The sequence below is a fragment of the Globicephala melas genome, chromosome 15 (assembly GCF_963455315.2).
Source record: "Globicephala melas chromosome 15, mGloMel1.2, whole genome shotgun sequence".
NCBI classification, from domain to species: Eukaryota; Metazoa; Chordata; class Mammalia; order Artiodactyla; family Delphinidae; genus Globicephala; species Globicephala melas.
Window position 1 is genome coordinate 25,055,227 of NC_083328.1, and position 17,965 is coordinate 25,073,191.

A 17,965-nucleotide genomic window follows, 5' to 3' on the forward strand; every position below is an offset into this window, starting at 1 on the left:
TGTTTCTACCTTTTGGCTATTGTGAATAGTGCTGCTGTGAACACAGATGTGCAGGTGTGTGCCTTTTTAAAAGTCAAGACATTCTGGATTCTAAAACCCACCTGACCCAGAAGATGTTAGGGTGAGGGACCGTGGGTGGTAATGGCACTAGAAGGGCAGCAGGGCTTGGTAGCCAGGAGCATAGACATAGTTGTAGGATCTTGGGCAGGTTGCTTAATCTTCAGTGCCTCAGTTTCCTTATCTGTAAAATGGGAATAATAGTTAGAACCTGCCTATCTGTGCAAGGATTAAATGAGTGCTATGTGTAAAGTTGTTGCAACAGTGCCTGGCATGTAAGAAATATTCATTTCAATATTCATTTTAATCCTCAAAGCTGCACTTTCACTAATCCCATTTCACAGAATTGGAATCTGAGGCTTGAGAGTTGCCAACTCACCTACCCCATAAGTGGTGAGTCTGGAGCAAAGCCCAGGCACCTGACACCCACATGGCCGTAGTAGGTCCTGGTTCCCTAAAGGGTTTACTCTGAGGAAGCTGAACATGGCAGGAAACAGCCCCAAACACCCTTGAGTCTCCAGGCTCTGGGGGCTCACTGACTGTGTGACCTTGACTCTCAACTTTCTCATCTGTAACTGGAGTAAAAGAAGGGTTTACTCTGTGACATGCATGGCTTTTATATGATTTGTCTTATCCTCACAACCCAGTGTGGAAGGACTCATTGACACAATACCTACCTTTGTGGTCTTTATGAGTTAATATACATAAGCATATAGGATGTGTCTGGCACATAGTGAAGACCACAGAATAGAAACAGAGATAGCCATTGCACAGATGGGGAAACTGAGGCCCAGAGGGTTTCAATGACTTGCCTAATGTCACTCTGCTCAAAAATGGCAGGATGGGGATTCCTACCAGCTCTGTAGACTAGGGACCCACGTCTGGGGACACACAGGCACACATCCCCCACTCCCGCAGCTGCCATGAGGACACATTTGTGGGCACCCCCTGCAGGTCAGTCCTGATGTGCAAACATCTGGCCTGTCCCACTCATTCCTAGCCTAGGCCAGAAGCAGCTCCTGTGTCTGGCACGTGCCCTTCTCCGGAAAACCCAGATCCTCATCCTGGATGAGGCCACGGCTGCTGTGGACCCGGGGACAGAGCGCCAGATGCAGGCCGCCCTGGGGAGCTGGTTTGCGCAGTGCACGGTACTACTCATCGCCCACCGCCTGCGCTCCGTGCTGGACTGTGCCAGGTAGGCCCCCACAGCCCACCCCTCCCAGCTGGCCCCCAGGGCACCCCTGCAGGCAGAGGAAGGCATCAGGGTTTAGAGCTGGAAGGGCACTGGAATAGATTATGAAGTGCCCGCTGTACAGGTGGCAAGACTGATGCCCACAGGGGAAGGATAAGCCCGAAGACACATGCCCAGCAGATGCTTCCAACTGGGCTGTCGGGGTCAGTAAGCCGCGTGGAAGGCCAGACTTGCTTAGAGCAGATACACTGGGCATTCAGAGCGGCCAAGGCCCTGGGCTGGGGTCCAAAGAGCTGGCTGTGTCCCTCTCCCTTGCAGGGTGCTGGTCATGGACGAGGGGCAGGTGGCAGAGAGCGGCAGCCCAGCCCAGCTGCTGGCCCAGAGGGGCCTGTTTTACAGGCTGGCGCAGGAGTCAGGCCTGGTCTGAGCCCAGCCCCTGGATCCTCCTCCCGCCCCACCAACCCGGAGAGTCTGCCAGGCCCTGGAGACACAGTGACCCGGGGTCATCAGTGGCCCCATGGAATTGAGTCTAGACCCCTCTCTGCTCTCTGGGAGGAGAAAATGCCCGATCACCCCAGACCCAAGAGGACACAGCAACCCACAGGTCGGCCTGATCAGGGCTCATCCAGCCCCATCTACCCTGGAGCCAAAGTCGACAGCAGCTCTCTGCCTTGGCTGCCCAATGGACTCACCTGGGGACCCCAAAAAACTGCCTGTGCCCAGGCTCCACCATAGACCAATGAAATGAGAATCCCTGGGGCTGGAACAATGGTGTGTGTACCTTTTACAGAGTAACCTTTTATTTTGAGATGATTGTAGATTGACAAGCAGTAAAAAATAATCCAGAAAACTACTTGTGTACCCTCTACTACTTTTCCCCAATAAGAACATCGTTTTTATTTTTGAAGTATAGTTGATTGACAATGTGATAATTACTGCTGTACAGCAAAGTGATTCAGTCATACATATATATATATACATTCTTTTTAAAAATATTCTTTTCCACTATGGTTTATCATACGATATGGAATATAGTTCCCTGTGCTCTACAGCAGGACCTTGTTGTTTATCCATTCCATATATAAAAGCTTACATCTGCTCACCCCAACCTCCCGCTCCATCCCTCCCCCTTGGCAGAGTCTGTTCTCTATGTCCATGATGCTGTTTCATAGATGGGTTCATGTGTGTCATACTTTAGATTCCACATATAAGTGATACCATATGGTATCTGTCTTTCTCTTCTGACTTACTTCACTTAGTATGATAATCTCTAGTTGCATCCATGTTGACGCAAATGGCATTATTTCATTCTTTGTAATGGCTGAGTAATATTCCATTGTATATATATACCACATCTTTTTTTATCCATTTATCTGTCGATGGACATTTAGGTTGTTTCCATGTCTTGGCTATTGTGAATAGTGCTGCTATGAACATAGGGGTACATGTATCTTTTTGAATTATAGTTTTGTCCAGATATATACTCAGGAGTGGGACTGCTGGATCATATGGTAATTTTATTTTTAGTTTTCTGAGGAACCTCCATACTGTTTTCCACAGTGGCTGCACCAACTTACATTCCCACCAACAGTGTAGGAAGGTTCCCTTTTCTCCACATCCTCTCCAGCATTTGTTATTTGTAGACTTTTTAATGATGGCCATTCTGACTGTTGTGAGGTGGTACCGCATTTTGATTTGCATTTCTCTAACATTTAGCAATGTTGAGCATCTTTTCATGTGCCTATTGGCCATTTGTATTTCTTCTCTGGAGAAATGTCTATTTAGGTCTTCTGCCCATTTTTGGATTGGGTTGTTTTGGGGTTTTTTGTTGTTGAGTTGAATGAGCTGTTTGTGTATTTTGGAAATTAAGCCCTTGTTGGCTGCAGCATTTGCAAATGTTTTCTTCATTCTGTAGGTTGTCTTCTCCTTTTGCTTATGGTTTCCTTTGCTGTGCAAAAGCTTGTAAATTGATTAGGTCTCATTTGTTCATTTTTGTTTTCATTTCTATTGCCTTGGGAGACTGACCTAAGAAGACATAGGTACGATTTATGTCAGAGAATGTTTCGCCTATGTTCTCTTCTAGAAGTTTTATGGTGTCATGTCTTAACGTTTAAGTCTTTAAGCCATTTTATTTTTGTACATGGTGAGAGGATGTGTTCTAACTTCATTGATTTACATGCAGCTATCCAACTTTCCCAATACCACTTGCTGAAGACACTCTTTTTCCCATTGTATACTCTTATCTCCTTTGTTGAAGATTAATTGGCTGTAGGTGTGTGGGTTTATTTCTGGGCTCTCTATTCTGTTCCATTGATCCATATGTCTGTTTTTGTGCCAGTACCATATTATTTTGATTACTGTAGCCTTGTAGTATTGTCTGATGTCTGGGACAATTATGCCTTCTGCTTTTTTTTCTTCAGGGTTGCTTTGGCAATTCTGGGTCTTTTATGGTTTCATATGAATTTGAAGATTATTTTTTTCTAGTTCTGTGAATAATGTCATGGGTAATTTGATAGGGATCGCATTAAATCTACAGATTGCTTTGGGTGGTATGGCCATTTGAACAATATTAATTCTTCCAATCCAAGAGCATGGGATATCTTTCCATTTCTTTGAATCATCTTTAATTTCCTTTAATGTTTTATAGTTCTCGGCATATAAGTCTTTCACCTCCTTGGTGAGGTTTATTTCTAAGTATTTTATTTTTGGGGTTGTGATTTTAAAAGTTTTTTTTTTTTTAACATTCCCTTTCTAATATTTCATTTTGGTGTAAAGAAATGCAACTGATTTCTGTATGTGAATCTTGTATCCTCCTACCTTGCTGAATTTATCAACTCTAGCAGTTTTGTGTGCAGTCTTTAGGGTTTTCTATATACCATATCATCTGCATATAATGAGTTTTACCTCCTCCCTTCCAATGTAGGTATCTTTTAATTTCTTTTTCTTGTCTGATTGCTGTGGATAGGACTTCCAATACTATGTTGAAGAGGTGAGAGTGGGCATCCTTGTCTTGTTCCAGATTTTAGCAGGAAGGCTTTCAGCTTTTCATCATTGAGTATTATATTGGCTGTGGGTTTGTCATAAATGGCTTTTATTATCTTGAGACATGTTCCCTCTATATGCACTTTGGTAAGAGCTTTTCTCATGAATGGATGTTGAATTTTGTCAAATGCTTTTTCTGCATCTATTGAGATGACCGTGTGGTTTTTGTCTTTTCTTTTGTTTACATGGCCTATCACATTGATTTACATATGTTGAACCGTCCTTGTGAACTTGGGTGAATCCCACTTTGTCGAATCCCACTTGGTTGTGATGTATGATCTTTTTTATGTGTTGCTGGATTTGGTTTGCTAATGTTTTGTTGAGAATTTTTGCATCTATATGCATCAAAGATATTGGCCTGTAATTTTCCTTTTTGGTGGTCTTTTTGTCTGGTTTTGGTATCAGGGTGATGGTGGCTTCATTGAATATCTTTGGGAGTGTTCCCTCCTCTTCAATTTTTTGCAAGAGTTTGAGAAGGATGGGTGTGAGTCTTCTTTGTATGTTTGGTAGAATTCACCTGAGAAACCAACAGTAACATCTTAAAAGACGACAGCTCAATATCACAATCAGGAAATTGACATTGGTACAATCCACCGATCCTGTTCAGATTCCCCAGTTTTACTTGTACTCACTGGGTGTGTGTGTGTTTACTTCTATGTAATTGCATCATACGTACAGGTTCCTGCATCCACCACCACAGTCGGGACGCTGACTGCTTCCGTCTCCACGTGGACCCCTCAAATTGCCATTTTGTAACCACACCCACCTCCCCCTGCCCTCACAACCACTGGTGTGGTCTCCAGCCCAAATGATTCCAACGTGCAGCCAGGACTGAGAACTGCTACTTCACCCTCATGCATGAGCTCCAGGGAGCATCATGTCTGAACAGATGCACAAGCCACAGCCCACACCAGGGAAGAGCCTCTCTGGGCACAAACCCTCGCCCAGCACACAGTTCAATTCCAAAAGGGAGATGAGAAGAGCCAGGTCTCCTGGGCTCTACGGGGAGAATTTGCTCAGGATTTGGTGCATTTCATCCATTTGTTTATTCAGGACTAAATCTGCCCCAGCAGCTGTTGGAACACCTCGGGCGTTTCTGGTCACACTTCCACCCGCCAGGCACCGTGGGGGAGACGCTGTTGGAAGGCCGAGGTCAGGGGTGGGTCAAGGTCCAGCGCTTGCTTCCATGAAGGGCAGTACACAGTGCACAAGGCTCAGGCCCGTTTGTGACAGCGATCAGCATTCTAATAAAAATGGCTTCAGGCACCAGGAAAGAGGTTGAGAGCCTGAAGCAGCCAAGCCCGAGGTCACAGGGACACAGCTGAAAAGCACAGCATGAGAAATGAGACAAATCCCCGGATCATAACTACGGCTGCCCAGGGGTCTGCACTGACGCCCGGCACTGCAGCTGGGAGAGAGCAAGTTAATACTCAGAGAGGGTCGGAGCCGAGCAGGGTACAAAGTAAGTGCTCAATAACCATTCGCTATTGTTCTTGATACTGTTGTGTTTACGGGCCTCTGAGGGGCAGCAGAGGAGGGTAGATACAACAGGATTTCTTTTTAACCTCTTCACTATTGATATGCGGGGTGGGTAATTCCATGTGGAGGCACCCTGCTTACTGTCAGATGTTCAGCAGCCTCCCTGGCCTCCACCCACTTGAAGCCAGGAGCACCTTCCCCTCTAGTTGTGACAAAAATGTCTCCAGACACTGCCAGTTGAGTCATGGGTCTCCGCCATCAATAATGCACCGATACCTGGGCAACGGCTGTGTTGGTGTGTCAGGAGAGGCCCGTGGACACACACCTACTTGCCCGGACACAGGGCCTGCCCTGTCCCAGACAGCTCATGGGGACATTTTTTTTTTTCTATATTCCTTTGAATAGTTTAAGGCTTGAGTTGTCATCTTTGTTCTGTATACACTTTTTCATTGTGCCTATTGACCTCCTAACCTCATGGGGACTTTCTGATTGTCCATCCTGACTTAGGGTTTTCGGCCCAGAGGAATCTAAATCCAGGTCCAGTCATGGCTGCCTCCCCTTTTCAAGATGTGACCATAGTTCATTTTTTTTTTTCATAGTTCATTTTGATACCTTCAAAATGGGGTAGGGGCCTGCATCCCTTGCCCGCCCCGTCATGCCAACAAAATGCCATCATTACTAGTGATTTTGCTCCATCTTGCAGATGAGAAAACTGAGGCTCGGTCAGCAGACGTGACCTGGCAAGGCCACCTGGCTAGTAAGTGGCAGAGCGGGGATCTCCCCTTGGGCCTAACACCAAAGTCCAAGTCATCTTGTGTGGGTGTCTGTCCTACTGCGAGGCGTGGGAAGGGGCCAGACACAGCACTTCTCATGTCTCCTCCTGGAGCCGAGTCAGCTGATGCCCTGGCAAAGCGACTAAAGGCAAAGGTGGCAGCTGTGTGCTTGGCATGGTCACGTGGTGTTGTTCCAGGGCCACAAGAGCCTCCTTCATGGAGGGAGGTGTTTTGCCAGGAAGCAGAGTGTGGGCCGTGGAACCAGCGCCCACAAGAGCCCACTAACAAGGCTGCTGTTGGGCCCACCCCATGGCTCCTTGGACATCAGCCCGCGGGCCACCCGGGCCATTAATCCCCTGGCTGTGGCTCCTGCCAGCAGCGCCTGGCTGGCGAGTGAGCACAGCTAAGAGGCAGGAAAGCTGTGTACAGACCTTCCTTGGTCAGTGCCTCTCTCGGTAAGTCCTTAAACCTCACCCGAGTCCCACTGGTCACAGCAAACACAAAGCCCTGCTCTAAATGCCTGTCACCCAGTTAATCCTCACAATCGGAGGGTGACTAGCTTCCAGTAGTCACCCCACACCTTACTAGGATGCTGTGCTGAGGAAGGTACTATCATTAGGCCCCTTTTACAGGTGACAAAACTGAGACAGAGTGTAAGCAAGTAGGGATCTGAACCCAGGAAGGCTGGTGCCAGAGCCGCCCACGTCCTAACCACTGTACCACACTCCCTCTCGCACATTCCTTTAGCTCTAGCACATCGCTCATGGATAAGAGCTGAATTCCACTCTAGAATCCCACCAGAAGGGAAGGAAAGGGCTCCTTTCCTTCTTGAGCTGAGACGAGAGATCTGTGCATTTGTATTGGCTGTGCTTTCCCTCGCACCCAGCGTGGTACACAGCACGTAGGAGGGGTCAATAGATACTGACTGTATGACTGGATGGATGGAGGGAATGAATAGGTGGATGGATGAACAGACAAATGAATGCATGGACGGCATCACCACGTATGAAGGCATCCTAAGGGCAAGGCATGGCTGTCTTCATCCTCACAGCCACCTGGCCAGGTGGCTACAAAGATCCCAGTTGTACCAGCAAGGAAGCTGCAACTCCGGAAGGGCAAGTTCTAGGGCCCGAGTGACTTCACTCTGGGTTCCGGCCCGGCACAGGGACAGCACAGTCCCGGGTTGGAGAATGCAGTCACTAAGCACGTGCCACATGCCCTGCTCTAGAGATGAGCCTTCAGCAAGAAATAAAGAGATTACAGCCTTGCTTGCACAGAGCTGCCCCTGTCAAATAGGGAAAGGAGCAGGTGACGCAGACGTCTGGGAAGAGAGAGAGGACCCTGAGGTTGGAAGAAGAGCAGCGAGGTGAGCAGGCAAGCGTTGCTGGGGATGCTCTCTGGCCCGGGGCTCCTTTCCCACGAGGAGAGCTGTGCAAAGCACTGAGCCCCGGGCCTGGCACGCAGCAGGTGCACAACAAAGCTTGCTTCTCCCCTTCTTCCACGGCGCTGGGGCACTCACCTGGAAGAGCAGGTGTGCAGGCCCCCTCCCACCCCCCTCCACACCCTGGCTCACTCTCTTCAGGGTTAATGCTGCACCCGCCCCTCTTCCTGACGTGGAAGGCACACGCCGATCGCACACTCATTTAGCATCTGACCCAGGATTTTAATACTCAGGGCCAGGCCCTGAGACAGAAACACACCCACATCTAAAGTCGACTCCCCACAAGGCACATCCAAGTGCTTCTCATTCTAAGGGTGACAACCTCGCGGCTGCTTTTCATTGAGCACCTTCACCTCCCAGCTCCTCAGACAAGGCAGCCTGGAGGCGGGGGGCGGGTAGGGGACACGCAGCCAGCGCTGGCCGCTCCACCTGCATGTGTCCTTGGAGCATGGTCCTGGGGTGTGTGCTCCCCAAATCCTGGCATTCCTCACTGTCCAGACTCACCAATACGAACTCAGATCCCAACACCCTGGTCTTCCTCCCCCACTATCCAAAACTGAGAAATGACATCAGTTACCACAGGAAGGGGCTTCCTTCCTTATGTGTCCCTGCATTTCCTGCCTCCTTTGTGGCCTGGTGGGGCCATGTGACTAATTCTGGCCAACAGGCTGTGAGTGGAACTGACTTGTGTCACTTCTGGTTTGAGATACGTAACAGTGGGTGTGAGTCGTCCACAACTTCCCTTCCCCAGCTGTGGTGACCCAGAAGCCAGCCCCCGAGAGGTGATGTCATAAAACCAGAACAGTCTGGATCTGTCAGTCATCGTACCAAAGGAGAGGCGCCTGATTCTCATCAAGAAATATATGAGAAATACACCCTTGTATTCATGTCCCAAGAGTTTATGGCCAATTTGTTACTGCAGCATAGCCTAGCCTGGCCTAACACCACAAAGGGATTTCCAAGGCTAATTCTTGCCATGTGTGATGTTTGCCTCGCCTGTGTCTTAGAACCCAACCTGGGCCATGCACGTAACACACACATCAGTGCTCATCTTCACAACAAGCCCAGGAGGCAGGGATCAGCCCCATTTTACAGACAAAGCAACTGAGGCACGAAGACTAAGTGACCTGCCTAGGGTCACACAGCCTGCAGATGACAAGGGCAGGACCCTGTCCACTGTGCTACGCCGATTCCCCACCAAACCCCACCTGATTCTTAATCTCTAGGTTCCCAATTCCAAGAGCTCCCGCTAGAAACAACATGCTCGCCAAGGAGAAAGAACAGCAGCAGATGAGAGGGTGCCCCATCCCGACTCCTGGAGAGACGGCAGGAACCTTCGCTAGAAAGAAAATGGAACAGTCGTTTAGAAAGAAATAAAATATTTTTTTTAACTGCAAATTATTTGCAAATGTTCACGTTTCCAGTGTAAGTCATTACAAAAAGATCCCCAAGAAACACTTGGTTTATCTAATGTGAAATAATGGTTTAACTTACAAAAAATAAATATGTATTTCCACCCAAAAGAAGAAAGATGCTTCTCTGGCTTGAAGTCAGCAACGTAATTCACACAGCGAGCATGGATCCTGGGGCAGCCGTGGCCTCTCTTTGCTTTTTGGGTCTCACTTTGGTCTCCAATCAAGGGACCTACAGGGCTTTGAAGAAAGGACCCCACTTGCCCGTTTCCTTCCAGGAACACAGGGACCAACCACCAGATGCTGAGCCAACCTGGCCTTTCCCTGGGATGCTGCTCCTCAGCCCAGTACTTCCTCCCAAGAAATTAAAGTCTTGAGACTGTTTTTCTCCCTAGAGCAGTACTTAAAAAAAAAAAAAAGAAAAAGAAAATCACTGACACTCATGAATGGGTTCTTTTCTTGTCCCAGAAGAGACTCAGTAACCGTAAGTCAAGTTCTCCACCCCGCCGCCCCTGACAGCCAACCAGAGGCCCCGGGTGAGAAACTGAACTCTAAGAACAAGGAGGAGACTCAACGGGGCTCTTTTCAGTACCAACTGCTCACACCTGGAGGCACCAGCGCTCTTGGCTTTGAATGCTGAATAACCATGACCAGGTCTTCTCTTTCGGGCACCTGAAGGCGTAAACCCATTCTAGCTACAGGTAGAAAGAGGGAGGAAGGAAGGCAAGGCAAAGACGGGAGCGGGTGACGAGGTGAGCAGTCAAGCGGGGAAGTCGGCGTTGAGAGAGCTCTCCCGGCCTGGAGCTCCAGGGCCAGGTCACCCGGAGGCCAGCTCAGTCCCGTCAACGAGAAGCACTGGGAGACATGCGGCCTCTGGTCCATGAAGCAAGTCCCGGTGGAGGCAGCGCTGTGACACTGGTTCCCACGTCTGAGCACCCAGAAGACCAGATGGCTGGTGAGAAGCGCGTCCATGCCCCTCAGGACACTGCCTGAGAGTGAAAATGACCTTCACCAGGCCCCTCACCTCCAAACTGCAGCCTTGGGGAAACAAGCATCCGGGTAGAGCCAGGCAAGGACAGAGAGGTGCCGGGGACCAGGGAGCTTCTCGAAAGCTTGGAACCTGCAGACTTCGGCTGGAGAGATCTGAGGCAGTTGGCTGGATTTGGTCACTAGCATGTTTTATGCAACCGATTTCTCTGGAAGTCTGGCGGCCCAAACCTCCCCACAGAGCACGGAGAGCACATGTGCCCTCCCAGGGGCGTGAGAACATGTGTGCGTCTGTGGGGGTAACAGAGGCAAGGATGTGCGTGTTTTGGGGGCACTGCATCCCTGTGTCTCTCCTGTTTCTTCACAGCCAATTCCAGGCAGGGGGCCAGAGGGTGGCTGCTTTCTGTGTGTTTTGGTTTTGGGTTGTTCTTTTTTTTTTTTTTTGGTTTCAGTCTACGCGAGGCTTGGGTTCCCAAGGATGCCGACTGATCCCTGGCTGCTGGCATGTCGGCCCTGCAGTTCTGAGCAGCTGCACCAGCTCTGGGCTCACACCAAGCCAGCGTCTTTGGCCATGCTGTAGAAGAGACCTCTCTGTTGCAGGAGGCCGGAGGGAGGACCACACTCGCGGATCTCCCCTTTGTCCAGGACAATCACCCTGCAAGGAGGGGACGCAGACATGAGGGGTGGGGAAGGGGTTGGCACCTCGTGCCCCAAGAGCCCACCTGGGCAAGTCCCTGCTTTGGGTCAGGCCCCTAACACCCTATGCCAGGACTGTTACAGTAGCCTTCCACCCGGCTGCCCATCCTCAACCCCAGTTCTAGTCAATGTCAATGTCCTGTGATGCTACCTCCAGTACTCTCTATCACCTTTTATATTTCCTTCCCAGCACAATTCCCTTTTATTTGTTGCTGTGTTTATTGTCTGTCTCTGCACCCAGCCCCCAACTAATCTGTAAGGTCTCTTAGGCAGGCTCCCTGTCTGACAGATCCCTGCTCAGTCCCCAGTGCCTGGAATGGAGCCAGGAATGTGGCAGGCACTCCACACATGTGTTGACTGAATAAATGATTGGGTGATGTCAAAAAATGCCTGGTACTAACCAGGACAAAGAGACGTTCCACCAGCTCAGGCTGTCACTAGGCATAACGACAGTGTTGAATGAATGAATGAATGAATGAACGGGTGACTGGGGTGGACCGCAAGGTCCAGAGGCCTTCTGTGCCAGGGCATCACCTCGTGTAGTCCATGATGGTGTTGAGCCGGTGAGCAATGGTGAGGACGGTACAGTCGTCAAACTGCGTCCGGATGGTGGACTGAATGAGGTCATCCGTTTCCAGGTCCACAGCCGCCGTGGCCTCATCCAACACAAGGATCTTCGTCTTCCTCAGCAGGGCCCGGGCCAGGCAGACAAGCTGGCGCTGCCCGACGCTTGACCGGGAGAGAAGGACCAGGAAACAGTGTCAAAACCACCCTGACCCTGAGCCTAGGCCTGAATTGAGAGAAGGGAGAAGAGACACTGGGTGCTGCTTAGACCAGGAGAGCACTTCCACTCCCCACATCTGTGCCCATGGCAGACATCACTAATCAATCAGAATGGTCTTCCCGTTGAGCTAGAAGCAGGCTCAGAATCATTCTCAACACAGGGCTCAGAGGTGATATCCAAAATAACAGGTAGCAAAAATGATCCCATATCCATGCCTTCTGTGGGGCCCCTCACTGCGGACTTTGGACTCAGTCACGTGCCTGGCTTTGGCCAATGGGATGCTGGCAAACATAAGGCCGGTAGAGGCTTGAAATAGGAATGCACACCAGACTTTGCTCACTCTTGCACCTCTGCCATCACCATGACAATATGCCTGGGCTGGTCTGCTGGAGGATGAGGGACACACAGGGCAGAATCTAACTGCCCCCAGTGGAGGCCGAATAGATCTGCCTACAGCCAGCGGCCACCACCCATGTGCGTGAGCCAAGACTAGCAGAGCTGCCTGGCTGACCGCCCCAGTGTGTGAGCGGTCACAGCTCTTGTTGAACACACCTGAGGTTTGGTGCTTGGTTGTCATGGTGATGGATAAGTGAACGAGGCACAGGATCCCTGCTGCGCCAGGCATTAACACTTCAGTTGCTGGATCATGGGTGGATCCTGGGGAGCCTGGGAGACGGACCACGGCAGCTGGGGCAGTGGGTGGGGACAGGGAGGGCTCAGAGCAGTGCTATTTACTGACTGGAAGAGAACCTTTCCAAAGTTTAACGACTGATAGCCACTCTCCATTGAATGGACCTGGTGTAAGCAAGGAAGTGTTTTGGCCATCCTGGTTACACCTCATGGTAAAATGAGCCTAGATTGAAACCCATTTTAGATACTGAAACTGAGGCCCCAAGAGGTTAAGAGACAAACAGCTCACGTGGCAGAGCTGGGACTCAAACCCAGGTCTGAACCAGATGGAAATGGACAAAACCTACAAACGCCCTGACGGAGGGAGAGCTGAAGCCGAGGAGACCCGGTTGGGGCCTCACCCCCGCCTACCTGAGGTTCTCCCCGCCTTCTGCGCACTCGTGGTTCAGCTTATGGGGAAGGGCCGACACGAAGCCCTTCAGGTGGGCCAGCTCCAGAGACGTCCAGACCTCTTCATCTGAATACTGGCTGAATGGGTCCAGGTTCATGCGGAGGGAACCCGAAAACAAAACGGGGTCCTGTTCGAAGGGAAGATGGCAGATGACGTGTGAGGCTCACGTCACGGTGGACACGGGTGGGGCAAAGAGGTGCAATGTAGAAAGTTCTTGCCAGAATTGTTCAAAATGGGGTTTCACAGTCCCTTGGAATCACCACTTCCGAAGATGTCAATAATGGGGGGAAAAAGCCTGGAAAACTCTGGATTAAGTGAAATAAAATAGATTTCTTTCTTGCAAGATTTCCCAGAGCATTCAATATGCAAATGTGTTGGGAACTTTCGGGAAGGGAGATGCAGCATGGGCAATTCCTAATTGCAAGGTACCTGGATTCCTCCCCATCCCACCTCCAAATAAGAACCTTAGGAGAAATATAAGGCAAAACAACACTAAAAGGCAACGTATTAAGGAATCACCACCTACTGGCATCAGTCTAGAAAATTCATCATTCTCGCCTAGCTCTTGGGAGGGTCAGAGATCCCTGTGCTGACCGACAGCTGGCAGAGAAGCCGGTATCTTAACTGTATCCTGTGAGATGCTCAGGAAGCTGCCTACTGGGTGGCAGGAGTGAAGGAATGAATGAAACCTGCTTAAGGCTCACTGTTATTTATGTGCTAAGAGGAGATTCCGTGAAGAAACACAGCATAATTTCAGTAAAAAAAAAAAAAAAAAAAATCATGAAAGTAGGAATAAAGGTAGGTTTGTCCTGAAAATACACACATGTCGCTTTCAGTGTGACCCAGCCCAGCCCATCGGCCCCACCTGGGGGATGATGGTGATCTTGAAGCGGAGGTCGTGCAGGCCAATCTTGGCAATGTTGACATCGTCAATGATGATCTCTCCCTCGGCAGACTCGTTGATACGAAACAAGCCCAGGGTCAGGGATGACTTCCCAGCTCCTGTCCGCCCCACGATGCCAACCTGTGGGACAGGAAGGGCCCAGGGTGAGGTGGGAATGCTGTTATCTGGGGTTACCTCCTGCCCCATGGTGCCCTCATTTTAAGTACCAGCCCCAGAGCAATTCAGTCATCTGGTCAACCCACCTCTCACCGTAGCCCCCACCCTCAGCAGCTTCCCAGAGACATTCCTTTAGGGGCTGTTTTGGCCAAAGGTCAAGAAGGACTCCCTTCTCTTTGCCAGCTCTTTTTAGAAATTAAAATTAGGTTTTTTTTAACATCTTTATTGGAGTATAATTGCTTTACAGTAGTGTGTTAGTTTCTGCTTTATAACAAAGTGAATCAGTTATACATATACATATGTTCCCATACCTCTTCCCTCTTGCATCTCCCTCCCTCCCACCCTCCCTATCCCACCCCTCTAGGTGGTCACAAAGCACCAAGTTGATCTCCCTGTGCTATGCGGCTGCTTCCCACGAGCTATCTATTTTACGTTTGGTAGTGTATGTATGTCCATGCCACTCTCTCACTTTGTCACAGCTTACCCTTCCCCCTCCCCATATCCTCAAGTCCATTCTCTAGTAGGTCTGTGTCTTTATTCCTGTCTTACCCCTAGGTTCTTCATAACATTTTTTTCTTAAATTCCATACATATGTGTTAGCATATGGTATTTGTCTTTCTCTTTCTGACTTACTTCACTCTGTATGACAGACTCTAGGTCCATCCACCTCATTACAAATAGCTAATCAGCTGTTTTTTATAAATTAGTTATTTTCAACTCAAGATAATATTAAGTAACAATCAGATTGTTCTGGTGAAATATCTGAGCTGTTGAAATATCTCCAAGGTTCAAGCAGATCCCCCTGCATCCCAGCTGAGGAAGCAGAAAGAGGTTAGGGATACAACCTGGCCTCTACTTATCCTCTCTTGAGGGAACTGGGCTCCCCATTTAATGGCCAATGATTGATGTTCCAGTTAGAACTCTCCCTTCTCATCTGGGCTCCAAAGAGGCCAGCTCCTCCACCCTCTGACAGCAACTCACAGAGCAGAGTCTCATGATGTAACATAAGCCATAAAGCGTCAGTGAGAACACCGCCCACTCTGTTCCTCCCCTTGTTATAAGTTGGAGAAATTCTCTCATGGGAACGGTACATTCTGAGCCTTGGGGTAGGAAGTTTAACAAATTCGTATGTTCAGAGATGAAACACTGTCTTCTGGCAAACGGCCAGGAGGACCCTGGGTCTCAGAGCAAGGATGTCTTCCAGGAACAGCAATACGTTCCAAAATTCTGTCCATTTCACATGTCCCTTGAGCCATCCCTAGTAGTGACGATGACGTCTTTCTGTTCTAGAGACTGCCAACTCAAATGCCTAAGGGGCTGAGTGGGCACATGAATGGAGCAGGAAGGGACCAGTCGGTGAACTGGGAGGCTCGTGTCTTGTCTAGAAAGAGTCAGGCAAGGAGGATGGGCCCAGTGTTGCCACGTGTTCTGATCTTTCAAGAAAAGCAGGAAATGGATTTTTATATAAAACATTCCAGATTTTTCAACATTTGCAATTTAGATTTCTTTCAAAACGTATCTGTGGGCTTCCTTTGGCCCTCGGGCTACCAGTCTGCAACCCTGCTGGGACACTCTGAGCAGCTTTTACTTCCATAAGCCCCTCCCCGAAAGGCCACTCCACCCTGTGGTTTGGGACAGGGACAGACTGGGAAAATGAGGAAGCTCATTTCATCTGCCTGGTGGCAACCTACGCCCGACCGTGAACTGGTGGGGGTCAAAGTGCGCCCACCTTCTCCCCTCCATCGATGGTGACGTTGATGTGCTTGAGAACCAGGTCCAGGTCCTCTCGGTAACGCAGGCCGTAGTCTCGGAACTCCACTCGGCCCACCTGGGGCCAGTTGCTGGGGGGTGCCATCTCCTGGATTCGCCAGGGAGCCTGCAATCACAGTGGGTGGTGGGGTGGGGTTCAGGAGTCTGAAGTCCACCTCATGTGCTCTAAGGCTCTGTGTGAGTGGCCTCCCTGACCCCTCTGACCACATGGCTCTCTCTCTCACTCACTACGCTCCCCACACTGAATTCTGGACTGTTCCATGAACACCCACACCTGTTGCTTCAGGGCCTTTGCACTTGCGGCTTCTTTTGCCCGGAGTGCTCTTCCCCAAACTACCCTCTGGACCTGCTCACCTGCTGCAGATCTCAGGCCAATGAGACCACCCTCCTAGCCCTGGGCCCATCTCTCCCCTCCCCCCCTCCATTTTCCTTCAGAGCACTTACCTACCTCCTAGCATTTTAAGTACATATTTGCTTGTTCTGTCACCCACGCCCACTGGAAATCCCCTCTATGAGGACAGGTTCTTTTATCCGTTCACTGCTATATCCCAGGGCCCAGAGCACATAGTAGGTGTTCAATAAACACTCATGGACTGAATCAATGAATGAGTGGTCTTCTCTCGACAGACACAAGGGTAAAGGTGAGATACTCCAATGGCTTCTAAGGTCTGGTAAAAGCAGCAACTAACACTTGAAGGTCACTCTATCACATTACCTCGTTTAATCCTCAGTACAATCCCACGAGTGGGTTCTTTCCTATCCCCAGTTTACACATGAGGAAACTGAAACACAGAGAGAGAAAGCAACTTGCCTGGGGTCACACAGCCCCTGTTTCTGAAAAGCTGCTTAGTTCATTTTAGCATTTCCTGAGGTCTACCTCTGGATGTGCTCTGGGCCAGGCTCAGGGCTATCTTCAGGGAAGGAGAGGAATGGTGAGGGCAATAAAAGAGAAAGTCCATCCTTTCTCGCCCATAAACTTCTTATGTTAATTTTTTTACACCCTTTATATAAATAAGGGGACATGCTATAAGAACACAAAGGGGACTGGAGAGAAGTGGGTGGAGCTTTCTATCTATAAATAAATATCATACATAATATAAATAAACACATAAGTAAATACATATATTTTAATAGTGGTAGGACTGGTGATCTTTCTCTTTTTCAAATATGCTCTTATTCTAAAAGTATAAAAATAAATAATTAGAAGTAGTAAAATATTTTAAAAGTAAATTAAGTTGAATTTCACACTTTAAACGGGTGAACTGAGTGGCATAAGAATTACATCTCGAAAGCTTTTATAAAAATAAATTAAAAATAAATAAATAGATAAATTCAGTGTAGGGTGGGAAACTCCTGGTGTAATGTGCTCTTATTTCCACAGGGGGCGCTCACACCATTCTGACAGATGCTCTCTGAGGAAGTGGGCCCTGGTTCACCGAGTCAGAGCATTAAAGGACCTGGCGTAGTTCACCTCTGTAAATCCTCAAGACAAAGTCTAACCAGGGTCACTTTGGTCTCATTCCCAAGGGGCACTTTCTTGGAATAAAGTGCGGCATAAAGGCACACACCCAAATCCTGGGTCTGCCATTTACCGGCCATGTGATCTTAGGCAAGCAACTTAACCTCTCTCTGTCCATTTCCTCACCTGCAAAATGGGGATAATAGTAGAATGTGAGTTGTAAGGCTGTGTAAAGAATAAATGAATTATTCTATGTAAAATGTTTAGTACAGGCCCTGACACCCCACAAGAGCACAATATGTGTGTCCCTATTACTATTATTATTGGTAGTAGTGGGGATGGTGGTATCTCCAAGCATCACTGCTATTACCATTATTAACACTACTACTGCTATTCGGAGGTGGTGTGTGGGCAGAATAAGGCAGTTATTAGGGGAAACATGGCACCAAAGCCTGGAGACTTGGGTCCTACTCCCAACTGTCCCACGGACCATGCGTGACCTCAGACCAGCCATCGTCCCTCCCTACATGCCTTTTTATTCCACCTATAAAATGAGGACTTGGGTTAAATAAATGCAGGGTTTCCCAAACTTTGGTCAATTCCTTACCAATAACATGATTTTTGCAATATCCATGTACTGATTCTCTTGTTCCTGACTTTTAATATTTTTAAACGACTCATTTGTATTTAATGTTTAAACTTATTTAAAGAGAAAATTAGTATGATTCACTT

The 17,965-nt window shown here is 48.8% G+C and overlaps 2 protein-coding genes across 5 annotated transcripts in view; one reads left to right on the forward strand and one right to left on the reverse strand.

The window, feature by feature from the left end:
- The window catches only part of ABCC6 (ATP binding cassette subfamily C member 6), a 55,766-nt gene extending 54,055 nt beyond the window's left edge, over window positions 1–1,711 (forward strand). The window contains exons 30-31 of the mRNA XM_030884059.2: window positions 1,058–1,252; window positions 1,568–1,711. Of these exons, the coding sequence (XP_030739919.1) occupies window positions 1,058–1,252; window positions 1,568–1,676 (304 nt within the window). The 3' untranslated portion in view covers window positions 1,677–1,711. The remainder of the gene's footprint in view (window positions 1–1,057; window positions 1,253–1,567) is intronic.
- A 7,635-nt stretch (window positions 1,712–9,346) lies between these two features.
- The window catches only part of ABCC1 (ATP binding cassette subfamily C member 1 (ABCC1 blood group)), a 130,393-nt gene continuing 121,774 nt past the window's right edge, over window positions 9,347–17,965 (reverse strand). For 3 of the 4 annotated variants that reach the window (XM_060285800.1, XM_030884056.2, XM_060285799.1), the window contains 5 exons: window positions 15,734–15,880; window positions 13,810–13,968; window positions 12,905–13,071; window positions 11,614–11,808; window positions 9,347–11,038 (listed from right to left, as the gene is read on the reverse strand). In XM_060285800.1, the coding sequence (XP_060141783.1) occupies window positions 10,930–11,038; window positions 11,614–11,808; window positions 12,905–13,071; window positions 13,810–13,968; window positions 15,734–15,880 (777 nt within the window). In that variant the 3' untranslated portion in view covers window positions 9,347–10,929. The remainder of the gene's footprint in view (window positions 11,039–11,613; window positions 11,809–12,904; window positions 13,072–13,809; window positions 13,969–15,733; window positions 15,881–17,965) is intronic. The other variant, XR_009559211.1, reaches the window with a different exon arrangement.